The sequence below is a fragment of the Sus scrofa genome, chromosome 8, assembly GCF_054392235.1.
Source record: "Sus scrofa isolate SSC_HxYL_T2T_F1_AM1 chromosome 8, Sscrofa_HxYL_maternal_Yorkshire_Landrace_v2.0, whole genome shotgun sequence".
Classification (NCBI taxonomy): Eukaryota; Metazoa; Chordata; class Mammalia; order Artiodactyla; family Suidae; genus Sus; species Sus scrofa.
Genome location: NC_139390.1, coordinates 46,208,899 through 46,222,607, shown reverse-complemented (window position 1 = coordinate 46,222,607; position 13,709 = coordinate 46,208,899). Strand labels below are relative to the sequence as shown.

The following is a 13,709-nucleotide window of genomic DNA, read 5'->3' as shown; positions in this document are numbered from 1 at the left end:
GCAGTAATGATGGGAATTAAGATTGGAGCAATACTGTCATATCCAAATGGAAGTTAAATTGAATAATTCATGAATTGAATGTCAGAGATGGTTGCTCCATACAAAATACATGAACTTTGACATGGCTCTTTAAAGAAGTAGGGCTTAATAGAAGACTCATATTTCTTTAATTGGGAATGCGTTTTCAGTTGTGTCTCTTCTGTGGAATATTTTATTCTGTCTATGCAGTTAAATTGGGATGAACTCACGGCTGTAGTCCATGGTTAGATTCTTTGCCCCCATGGACATGGAATTTGAAGTGCTGAAATAACTCATCGTGGTTTTATGCCTCTTCTCTCTCAATATCTTGCAGGTATGATTTTGTAGAGGTGGAAGAACCAAGTGATGGAACCATACTGGGGCGCTGGTGTGGTTCTGGCACAGTTCCAGGAAAGCAGATTTCGAAAGGAAATCAAATCAGGATAAGATTTGTATCTGATGAATATTTTCCCTCGGAACCAGGGTTCTGCATCCACTACAACATCGTCACACCAGTAAGTACCACTTAGAGACCCTCTTGTGCATTTGGATTCCTTCTTTGGTTACTTCTTTTTTCTCCTTTTAAACAAGAGATTTTGGAAAACCAAGAGCCAAAAACCCTTCCATTGCTTGATTTTTTTTTTTTTTTTGGTCATAAATGTCTGTATAGTTATCACAAATAACTGGAATTTGTCATAATAGATAATTAGTGTCTGTAAAATCTATGATTTTATACGATATGTAATTGCCACCCACATTAAAATGTCATTACTCCTTTCTGTGCCCACTAAATATGTGCATAACATTTTTTTTTATCTTTTTTGGAGAAAAGTGAACTTATTAAATATTCTTTTCAAATTAGTGTTTAGTAAAATATATTTTTAAAAAGTAGTTATCTCAGTTTTCCTACTTAGTATTTGTCCTGCTTAAATAATATTTATAGTCTCTGTGCCCCTAAAAGGAAGTTTAGAAATTCTTATGGGAACTTAAGAAACACACCTGTTTTCTTTAACTATAATTGTTACTGTATTTTTTTGTATCACAATCACTTAAACATTTTATTTAATGTATCATTTCATTTTCTATATATTTGTTGCACTACAACAAAAATTTTGAAAACTTTTGCCATTTTTACCGTATTTTGCTTATAATAGTAATTCAGAAGTACGTATACAGATATGTTATCTAATATAGTTTAAAATATGATAATATAAAGTTGAAATCATTTGTTATTTTAAATAATATAAAATAATATGAAATTAAAATCATATGTTATTTTAACAGATTTATCAAGTTAGTAGACACTCTGGGAACACAGTATGTCATGAGCTACATGTATTCATTAACACGAATATTCTTATTGGGTATGAAAGCAAGGCACACTGCAAGCTAGCAATTCATGAGGCAAATTAGAATATATGAAATCAATATTTAACTTTATATATTATATCCATATTGTAAATGTTAAGCAGAAATTTCCTATTTTGATTGCCCAAATTCAGTTTTGTGGAATATTATTTAAGCAACTGATTAAATTGTTGAATTTATTGTTTGCAATACAGCTAAAAAGAAACGAAATGTAAATTGAAGTTTGAAAATGATAATTTATTGTGTACAATTGAAGTTAAGGGATATATCCCTAACATATAGGCTACGAATTTATATTGATCAATTTCCTTCTATGGATTTTTTTTAGGATATCTGCATCTCTATTCCATTATAGAATACTTTGCCCAGTAAAGATTCCATTTCCTTTATTAATGTCTAAAATTTTTCTTAATTTAACAACTTAACATTTTTATTTAAATTGAATACAATTTAATAATTTCACCAGAAAAGAAAGGTGTTAATAGAGAAGAATGAACTTATTTAAAAACACTTCGATAGTGTGATTATCTGTATTAATAAGGCCACTGAGAATCTGTTTATCATGCTTTCACAGTACGCTGCTTCACAGAATTTATGAGTTTAATAATTGTTTTAAATCTAAAATGGCCTCAGGAGCCATGGGTCTACACTTTCACAAAGTTATAAAGCTCATATTCAGTTTGGGTTTCCACACGTCTAATGTTCTTAAATATTTCAATATGAAAAATTAAGTTTCACTGTAAAACATAATGGTAGGCCTTGCATCATAGCAACAGTTTGTTTTATGCCTAACCTGTGACGAAAATAAACTTGAAATTGAGAAGATATTTGTGTTTGAAAGGAATTAGCATTGTCATATTAATAGCAATCTATGCTTATACACAGAATAAGACATGAAAGCTGAAAACATCTATTCCGACACCAAGGGTTGTCTTTCTCTGATTTTATACTTCTCATGGGTTATCTGGTTCTGTAACCCACGGAGTGGTATGGAATAAACAAAATATGTGAAGACAAAAACACAGCAAATGTACAGTGCCTAGCACAATTCTGGCACCATGATAGTTTCTCAGGAAGTAGTTGAACCCTGAGTTTATCATACAACTCTGACACCCCAGCTTAACTAACAATGGGCTCACCGATACCTGTGTTTCTTTATGTAAGTATATGTCAGATTCATGAGCCTGGAGATGAGATAAAGAACCATAAGGATCGGGAGTTCCCGCCATGTCTCAGTGGTAATGAACCTAAATAGTATCCATGAGGACGCGGGTTGGAACCCTGGCCTCGCTCAGTGGGTTAGGGATCCAGCATTGCCACAAGCTGTGGTGTAAGTTGCAGATGCAGCTTGGTTCTGGTGCTTCTGCGGCTGTGGTGAAGGCCAGCAGCTGCAGTTCCAATTTGACCCCAAGTGTGGGAACTTCCATATGTCACAGGTGCAGCCTTGAAAAGAAAAAAAGAAAAAAAGAAAAAAAAAAAAAAAAAAGACCCATAAGGATCTATTGTAAGACCATCCATCCTTTGTGCTGAGAATGACCCTGCCAGCTGGGTTTGACCTGTTACCAGAGATTCACCATGACTAAGGCCAGAAACTGCATCTGAGAGACTTTGGGTAAAAAGTGTATCACTGGTTGCATCATTAAAATTAAATTCAGTACATTTTTAGTTGAAATAGTTTAATAAGTTGTAATTATGGACTTGAGGGGCTAGGAATCAACCCTCTCCTGGCCTCTCTTGCACCATGTCTTTCTTGGTAACTCAGTTGCTCTGTGCTGGTGCTGGCTGCAGAACATGAGACCCCTGGGGAAACAGCACAGAGATCTTATGCTAATTTGCTTTATGCTTAGAAAACTAGTAGGCTGGGGAGAAACCAGAGGATGTGACAGTCTGTTCCTGTGTTGCCTAATCAGTGTGACTTGGTGATTTTAATCTTGCTAGATTGCTTCCTGGAATGATTATCAACACATGAATTGTACAGTTTCACAGACTTTGATTCTTTGTTTAAGTTTGTTTTGACAGTTTACCTGCTACTTCCTCAGAAATCCTTTGTCTTGATTCCTTACTTCCATCCCTCTTCCCATGCAACACATACTCATTCTGCTCTTGGTAACTGCCTGAAGATATTCTGCTCGCAGAGTGTCTCAAATTATCACTGGATGCTGCTGAATGGCATCCCTCCGTGCTGGCCCCCCTCCCCACAGCATCACTACCAGCCTCCATTAGTCTTATCTGTGTATCAGTGAAGGAAAACCTCAGGGAAGAAAGTTTACCTTTTGGAGAGTAGACTTTAAAGTTCTGTGACATTTGCTCAGGGGCAAGTGCCCCTTCGAGTTCCTGGCTCATCTCTCATACTTTTCTTTTCTTTCTTTTTTGCCATAGATGAACTTCATAATTAGCACACCCAGCTCCCCAGAGGCCATCGTCTCACTGACTGCAAATCCATCCCTGCCAAGTAGGGCCCTAGGAGTCACTGGCTTCTAAACTTTGTAGTGATAACATGATATTAACCCCAAGTCCTGAGTGGCCTGTTAACTTCCTGCCTTGAGGTTTGCGGCTGTGCAGCTGCTCGGTGGTGTCTTACGGAAACTCCGCCACCACCCCTGGGGGTTGTCTGAACCCCTGTGGAGTTGTGCTGACTTCTCACTTGTTATATGTTGCACAACGGTGATGATTCATAAACCAGAAAACTTGAAAAATTGCAGTCATGACAGCAGATATTCTCTTGGTCCTTGTGTATTAGGCTATATTGCTAAGGACACAGTCTTGCCCTCCTTAAATAATTAAACTGGTATCTTTTGTTTTTGTTGTTGTTAGGAGGCTGGAATATCTAGGGTAGTTAAATTAGTGCCTATTTATGATGCTCTAAGCTTTGATGTGTATAGTCATCCTTACCTTCTTTTTTATTATCTTAATGAATATTTTACATCTGTTATAGATAGACTAAATGTTGAGTTTAATCTCATTTCTCATTTTTTCCTTGGACAATTATAAAGTTTTTGTTTTCATTTTAGGAGGTGGGGGTGGTTTGGCTGTACCTGTGGTGGCATGCAAAAAAGTTATTGGGCCAGGTATTGAACCCAAGCCACAGCAGTGACTAATCCAGATTTTTAGCCCTCTAAGTCACCAAGGAACTCCAAGAAAGTTTATTTTAATATCCTTTATATTCAATGAATGAGAGAGAGAACTGCAGCCTTCTTTGGGAGCATGAATGACTATTTGATTCTAGTCTCCCTTTCAGACAGTGACATTCTGATTACCGTGTATCTTATCAGGAGAGTTTTATTGCATCATTTAAAATTCTCAGAAACAGCTTTTGCTGCCCATGTTGACATTAAAAATTATATTCACCTTTGTAATATGATTCAACCACTTTTTTTCTTCAAACTAATGAATGAGAGAATATATCGTTAAACAAGGGATCAGCATACTATTTTGAAGAAAGTGATGCTGATCTATTTTATATATACTTTACATGTAGATCTACTTTCCTTTGTAATGCTTTGTTTTCAGTATCATTTTCTTGACTCCCAGATACCTTAGCATAAGACATAAATAAAATTTATCTTTCCATGTTATGTTCAGCCTATTGACATTATAAGGTAAGGGTTACTTTAGAAAAAACTTTAGCATACGATGTCTACCTGAAATTATAGCTAGGTGTTTGTAGCTTTAAAAAAAATAATATTAGATTTCACTATATAAATTTACAATTTTAGAATTACTACGCATTTTTGAGAATTATTTATGGAAATATATATTCCCTGGTCATACCCCATTAGTAAAGAATGGAAAAGAAATCCATGCAAATTGATGCCAATGATATATATTCAGCTTTATGATGGTGCATAAGGATTTGCTAATAATGTCTTTGATTTTTGTTTCCTTCATGCTAGGAGAGGGGAAAAGGCCTGTTAGATTAGCAGGGAGAGATTGTTTGGGAAGAAATGAAGCAAATCTGAAATAAAACAGTGCAAGTTCGTTTCTGTTTAGAGGCCACACACATTGAGAGCTCAGCACACATTTCAGATCTCTCAGAAAGAAAAGAAAATTTCTTGTTTAATTTTGGAGTAATTTATAATCGTTTATGTATGTTTTACTCTGTGTACTGTAGCATAAGCATCATTATTTTAAAAGGTTCAGAAACCTACAAAGGATGAAAAATAGTACCTTTTCTTCCAGTATCAAAAAACCTGTTTAAAAGTTTTATTTTTAAAAGAATTTCAGCCTCCATGTAAAATATTTCACATATTTTGTCAGGAAGTTACTTCACAAAACCTTACCTGTTTTTGAAATAAAATGCACAAAACCAGAGATGAATATTTTTAGTGGCCTTATTCTTTATATACAGAACTATTCTTCTTGAGTGTAATATCAGTTGTAGTCCATACTTTTTAAAATGGTATGAGATTTGAAGATTTTCCTTTAATCTGATTAATATTTTGAAGATTGATTAAACTACTTCTGCTTTTTTAAGAATGGTTTTATTGAATACTATATTTTTAAAGAATTTTAATCTAAGCTTTTTGATCAGAAGCAAAAAACAATATTTTCAACAGTTTATTTGCTCTCATTTTCAATTCAATGAATGGATCAGTTTTGATGAGCAGAAATAGATATTGGAGCTACCAACCCATTTGACTCCATATATTTTAGTCTTCTTTTCTTTATTTCCTGAAAAGAGGGGGCCAGGGGATGAATGAACTGAAGATTCCTTTAACATAATCAACCTCTTGAGACTCATCTTCCTTTAAGTTGTTTCCAAATCTGTTCTGTTATCTGCATGATTTTTACTTTTTTCTTTTTCTGATATGTATAATCAATGGCACCTGTTGGGTATCCCATATTTTAAAATTCTTATTAGCAAAATTATGTCCAGAGATTGAAGTATGCGAGGGAGTGAATATGAGTCTTGCAGCCACTTTGTGAGCCCAGCTGTGTTTTCTGAAGAGCTGTCTTGTAAAGGGCTTATAAAGGGCGTGTGAGGGGCGAAGTTGGTGCTCGCCATGCTGGCTGCAGAGGGTGTGCGGTTTCTGTGGGGAGGGCGCGGAAGGACACTTGAAGCCTGAGGTGCCATTGAGGAATGCATGACTGATCGCCAGAGGAGTTATTAATTTTGCAGGATGCGGAGAACAAAGCGGCTCAGTGAATATTGGCCTTGGGGCCAGAAAGGAACGGGGCGGGGGTGGGGGGCTATTTTTTCCATCCCTACTCTATATGCCAGTAGGTTTACCACTGTTACTATCATGTCAAGAAAAGTCTTACCTGAAGGCCACATTTGCTTTTATGTTCAGGTTAAGAAAAATTCCAACTAACTCTCCCACAGGGCATCAGATTGATTGGCTCACTTTCTTAGGGTAAAAAAAGCAGCATGGCTGGAGTAAAAATACTTAGGCAATATCCTAACACAGATCCCCCAGGAAAAAAGTATCAGAATGTACTCAAGATTATTTTAAAAATTGCAAATCTTCATAAGAAACTGCTTTGCATTCCGATATTATTATATGACACTGACTCGAACATGTAAAAATTTAGGTTTAAATCTTTCTAAATAAAATTGTTTTTACCTTAAAAGAAAATGAAGAGAAAATTTTGTTCTTAGAATTTTTTTTAATTTCTTTTTTTTCCCTTTCCTGTTCTTAGAATTTTTTGGTAAGATAAATTGGAAGAAGTATTTCAAGTTGTATGTCTAAAGTCTGAAACATGTTGGAGTGATTCAGTTTTTATTAAAATATACAAGGTACTTGTATATTTATGCAGGGAGTCTTGAAGTGACAGTATTTTACTGCATCAAAGAAATTATACAATTGTTGCAGAGACTAAACTCTTCCTTGGCTAAGAGTTATTTAATGTATTTTTCCACCCAACCTCTATGCCACAGACACAGTGCTCCCTTTCATGGAGAAAGCATGGGCTCTTTTCCATTTTTGCTGATTCTTTTTGTTCCAGTTAATTCCTAGCTATCTAAGAAAGAATTTCACAGATGGCATGATTTGTAGTTTAAAAGAAAAAAGCAGTTGTCACTGCTGTAGGAATGGTAAAAGTCAGATCATTTTAAGTTGATATATAGGTGGGCTATAAATAAGAATTTAGACTAATTGAAAGTTTGGAATTTGATTCATATTTTACCTTGAAAGCCACAGAGGTTTAAAACTTTAGATTTGATGGACAACCTAAATCCAGTGGAGAAAATTGCTTTCTAGATGTAAGTTTGTTACAATTTAAATGATAAATACTTTTTTCTCTAATGTCCCTGTCTATGTTCCTGGGAGTTCTTTCAACATTTATGGAATAATATGTGATGAAATATTTTGTTATGAGAAATTTCAGAGATATATGTAGTATTGCCCTGTATCTCTGAGAACTGAGTCTGTTTTGGAGAAGATATATCTATCTATATACACACCTGTATAAATAGGTGTGAATATGTCATAAATTTTTTATTAAGATTTTTAAAAGGAAGAGAGGCGATTGTTGAGACCAGAGGGATGTCATAATTTTTACATTAAGGAAAAATAAGCAAACAAACAAAAACCCTGGGAATTACCTAGTATAAATTGAAAACATCTATATTATAACAAACCTTCAAGAGCTTATTAAAAATGTATATTATCGGATGTCGGAGATTATGATTCTCTTGTTCTGAAGTGGTACCCAGATGTCGGGCATTTCCATCAAAAGCACTTAAAGATTCTGATCCAAGGAGTTCTCACATTGAATTTGGGGGAAGAAATTGCTCTGAACCCTAAACTGAGCAGGCTATAGAGAGTTTTACTACAAGATGTTGGGGAAATATTTTTTTATATTCAAGCAAGCATGAATCTTTTATAAAACAGATTGGAGACTATTTGTATATTTTACAGTTAAAATGCCCATGTATTCTGTATTTTTCTGGAGTGCAAAAAGAGTGAGATTTTTCTCAAAGAATGATTTTGATTTTTTTCAAATTATTCCAGTGAGAATTTTTTTTTATGATTTTAATTTTTAGTACTTGCATTTATTGTACCGACTTTTCTAAGCTGTATAGTAAAGCCTATCAATTTTGTCAACTGTCAGTGTCTGCTACCCAGGGAACTGGGATAAATGACCACCTGTCATTTTTCTGGGTCAACATTAGCTTATTTGAAACCCACAGGTGGCAGAGGTCTAGCACTGAGGCACAGTTCCAAACTAGGTATTCCTTTGTTCTCAGGTGTGACGAGACACTGTCAGTAAAAGACGACATTTCCAGCCATCAAGAAATATTCTTTCCTTATCCTCACACATTTTTTTTTAACATGCAGTTTTAATTTTTCTCAGTTTTACATCTGTCTTTAGCTTTAAAAGCAAGTGTTTCTCATAAGCTTGTGACAAACATCGAAGTTGCTTCCACTTTCCATCCCAAATATTGTCCTTTTGAGGCAGGTACTTCTAATTCCTTTGACAGAGTCTCTTATAGTTGACCTTCATGCTGTTAGGTCACATGCTTTCATGGCTACTTCTTGCTTCTTTAATTTTAAGAATTATCTGTGGGCTCCACTGACTTCATGCTCTGGGAGGTGAAACTTTCATGTTCTTTCACCTTCCTGTCTTCACCACACCTGTGAACCCTTCCCATCCCCCTCATCCACTAGATCCTCATTATGTAAAGATCCAAATGCATTATGAGCATCAGGGTGGCCGTGCACAGCTAAGCAATGAAATAATATTGTAAGTGTATTTCCTCTCCTGCACTTTATTTTCTGTAGAGTTGTGCCATTTGGGGGTTTGCTTGGTTTTCTATATATTTATCACTGATTCATCTCTAAACCATTCCTCAAATTGTATGAATCTCCTCTCAGTCAGCTGCATCAGGTTTCCTAATAATTTCATCTTCCAGAAGAAACCCCTGCAGAAACATACGGTCTACCTCCTTTTGGGCTACCTGCCCTTTAACCTGCTGCAAAGCTGTCATCCTTGGGATCTCCTTTCTTCCCTGCCCTTTGCCATGGTCTTCAATTAAATCCCTTGTTTTCAGGATCTACTGTCTTCCTCTCTCTTCATTTACTTCCTTGTTTGGGAAGAGAGCAAAGTCCCTATGAATTTACTGTGAAAAAGGAGTGTCACAAAGAAAAACGTTCATGACCTCACAAAACTGAAAATGCCTTGATTTAACCCTCAGACTTGAAATACTTGGCTCAGTCTAGAATTTAAGTTGACCACACATCAAAGCTGACTGGACAGTCTGTGCCTGTGATGAGCTTGCATATGATGGTATTCACTGTATCGGGACCTGACTGGGTCAGTTCCCTGAAAACCTCCAGATTCCTTTAATCTCTCTCCTGAAGGTCTAATCCTGGCTGCCTGTTCTCTGGACCAAGATCTGAGAGTCACTGCATCAAGTATGAAGGTTTTTACTCAACTTATGATCCATATGTTTGAGAAAATGCTATCTTCTTCTTCTTTTTTTTTTTTTTTTTTTGCTTTTTAGGGCTGCACCATGGCATATGGAGGTTCCCAGGCTAGGGGTCCAATTGGAGCTGCAGCCGCCGGTCTACACCACAGCCACAGCAATGCTGGATCCGAGCTACATCTGTGACTAACACCACAGCTCATGGCAATGCCGGATCCTTAACCCACTGAGCGAGGCCAGGGATTGAACCGCAACCTCATGGTTCCTAGTCAGATTTGTTTCTGCTGCGCCACGACGGAAACTCCAAGAAAATGCTATCTTTAAAAAACGTCTTCAGAGGGAGTTCCTGTTGTGGTTCAACAAGTTATTGGCCCAATAGTATCCATGAGGATGGGCGTTGCCATGGCTGTGGTGTAGGCTGACAGCTTAATTTCAAGTCTCCTATTAAGCACCTGCTGAATATCCCTATGGAATATAAAAGACCTAGAACACTTCCAATTTGAAATTATGGAATTTGGGCACAATGTCTGATTCAACCCCTAGCCTAGAAACTTCCATATGCCACAGGTAAGGCCCTAAAAGGCAAAAAGAAAAAAAAAAAAAGAAAAGAGTTTTCAGAGTTCTTGCTATGGTACACCAGATTAAGAATCCTGCATTGTCTCTGCCGTGGCTCAAGTTGCTGCTGAGATGTAGATGCAATCCCCCACCGGGGAAATTCCATATGCCGTGGGTGCAGGCAAAAAAAAACTTCAAATATTTATTTATTTGAGTAATACTATTAATGTGTTTGAATACTTCAAACATTAAAACTAGAGCTTTTAAAATAGTTCCTATTCCTTTAACTAAGAGGACATACTTGTTATTTATTTAAGATTTCTTTGAAACCACATGAACCTGATTTTTGTATGTAATATAACCATCAATTTTTGCATACTCTGGCAGTCTCAGAACAAAACTGAAAGATAAGTACAATTAGTGTTCTGTCCTTCTAAACAGGTTGGTTTTTTTTTTTTTTAATCAGAAGTATAGTTGGTTTACAGCATTGTTACTTTCAGTTGTACAGCACAATGATTCAGATTATATTCCCCTTATAGTTTCTTTAAAAACATCGAGTATATAGTCCCCTGTGCAGAAGAGGCTGATTTTTTTTTTTTTTTTTTTTTTGTCTTTTTGCCATTTCTTTAGCTGCTCCTGCAGCATATGGAAGGTCCCAGGCTAGGGGTCGAATCCGAGCTGTAGCCTCCGGCCTACGCCAGAGCCACAGCAACGCGCGATCCGAGCCACGTCTGTGACCTATACCACAGCTCACGGCAACGCCGGATCCTTAACCCACTGAGCAAGGCCAGGGATTGAACCTGCAATCTCATGGTTCCTAGTCTGATTTGTTAACCACTGCACCACGACGGGAACTCCAGAAGAGGCTGATTTTTGAAAGTGAAATATATTAACATATTTGGGAAGGAAGTACTTAATAATATCAGCTTGGAAATAGTTGAATCAAACAGAAGAGAATAAACATATATTCTAAGGCTTGTTGGGCACTTTTATATCATTTAATCCCCATAAAGGCAGTGTTACCATTTTATAGATTATAACTCAGAGAAGTGAGGATATTAAGTAGGATTTTCGTAATTCTATTTAAAGCCTGGCTGCCTCTAGACTGGTTTGGGAAATATGTTAGAAGATCTTTGAGGAAGGAAAAGCAAATGTTTCCCTGTTAAAACATGTTATTTCCGTTGATTATGGGCTCATGACTGCTTTAGAAACTTTGAGAAATCAGTGCACTGAATTAGACTTTACCAGTTTTGTAAAAACAATAGTGGTCATGAATATTGAGGATTTTTTTTTGACAAACTTACTTTTAAAATGCACACAAGATATAAGCTTCTTTTGTCACTTTTTTTTTGACTTTTGTCACTTTCAAAGGAAACAGTATTTTTTAAAAAATGAAAATACCTATGGAGTTATTATTTCACTGGTCGTGTTTCACTTATCCATTAAATTTCATTGCTATTGAAAAAGTACAGTTATATGTAAGGACCCTAGCAATCTTTTCAGTGCCAAAGAATTTTGTCATTAGGGAAAACGCGAAGGCTAACAATAGAAAAATAAAATTGGAAAACAAGCTTTAACCCAGTGAAGGAGACTTAATTGCAAGTCTGCTTTTAAGCACCTCCTGAATGTATCCCTCTGGAATACAAAAGACCTCGAGCATTTCTAATTTTAAATTATGCAATTTGGGCACAATGTCCGAAATATAATAGATACTTGATAAGATTTAACATGAATGGAAGAGGAAACACTCATTTAAGGACTAATATACTCAGAGAATGCCACTTTGCGTATGTTTTCAGGACAGTGTCTTAAAGTCCCCCAAGGCCTGGTGAACAGAGGGAGGAGATTCAGGCACCAAGACATCTTTCTGTCTTGGCCCCAGGTCAGAGGTCCTGCATCTGCCTGGGTGTTTCCCCTCGAGTTAAGTCTGCTTTTAAACCATAATGGAAAGAATATGGAAAAACGTGTATATATGTGTATAACTGAATCACTTTGCTCTATAGCTCAAATTAACATGACATTATAAATCAGCTATACTTCAAAAAAAATTTTTTTTTAAACTGTAAGTCAGCTTTTGTTTCAGTCTTAGTGAAAGCCATTATGGAAATACCTGCCTAGTATCTATCCTCGTGTTGCTGCACTGTAAGCCATTATTCAGAAGCTGGATTAGGGCTGTCATTTGTTGCCTTAAAATACTATATGAATTATCTTAAGGACTTCCAAAGCAGGTTTGCTTAAGAAAAAAGGTTTCTATTAAAAACTTTTTTTTTTTCTTTTGGAAGGATAATAAAAAAGGCATTGAAGTGGCAATTATCCTAGGACTCTAAAATAAAATCTGAGATGGGAATAGGAAGCAAGTGTGGTTAGCTCCAAGTCAGCCTTTGCAAGTACCTAATACCCTCTCTGACATTGTGCTTTTAAATTTCACAGCCCTGCTCAAGAGGAAATGCCTTTTTCCAGAAGAATAACATTCTGTTAGAGTTTGGAGGAAAAAAAAAAAAAAAAAGGCATTTTCCTGCCGGGTATAAGTTAATGAAATAGCATTAAGTATAATTAGTTGTTTTAGGAAAAGACATGTGAAAGACACAGAATTGTTCCAGAGACAGAAAGACACTACATGTTAGAACCTGACTCCCTGTGCCTGAGTGAGGCAGTGTGAAAATATATGACATATCTTTTGGATGAAATTCTTTAGAAGTCATTTCAAACATTCTGACAGAAATACTTTCTTTTTGGAATATGATGAGTGATGCTTTGTGATATTCTAATCCTGCTACTGATAAAAATGATTTTTTTAAAAAAAGAACCCCCAAGTCCGCCCAGGCCTGTAGTGTTTTGTTTTAAAGGTAGGGGACCCCTCTTAGACTGTCTTCTGCAGGGAATGGAATCAGCTCGGAATTTAATGGTTGCTGCTTATTAGTCAGTTTTTGGAACTTCAAAAATGTTTAGTATTTAAATTTTTTTTGCTTTTTAGGGCTGCACCTGTGGCATATGGAAGTTCAAATCTAGGGGTCAAATCAGAGCTGCAACTGCCGACATACACCACAGCCATAGCAACAAGTGACCTGAGCAGCATCTGCAACCTACACTACAGCTCATGGCAACGCCGGACCCTCTACCCACTGAGCGAGGCCAGGAATCAAACCTGCGTCCTCATGGATACTGGTCAAGCTCCTTTCTGCTGAGCCGCTAGGGGAACTCCAAAATTCAGTATTTTATGACTTGCTATCAAGAAGGGTACATTTGACTAAAATCTGCAGTGCTAACGGTACTGAGTAATAATTGTGCAGGTATGCTGCAGATTTAAATTGCCTTCCCCAAATCTTGGACCCATGCTTTGCATTTATCTGCAGGTTGTGCTTTCCCTTGAATTTTTCATTATATGAAAGGGCTTCCCCAT

At 36.4% G+C, this 13,709-nt stretch overlaps 1 protein-coding gene across 6 annotated transcripts in view; it reads left to right on the top strand.

Annotated features, from left to right (window-relative positions):
• The window catches only part of PDGFC (platelet derived growth factor C), a 230,619-nt gene that overhangs the window by 164,447 nt on the left and 52,463 nt on the right, over positions 1-13,709 (top strand). For all 6 annotated transcript variants that reach the window (XM_021101285.2, XM_084972122.1, XM_084972121.1 and 3 more), the window contains one exon: positions 353-533. In XM_021101285.2, the coding sequence (XP_020956944.1) occupies positions 353-533 (181 nt within the window). The remainder of the gene's footprint in view (positions 1-352; positions 534-13,709) is intronic.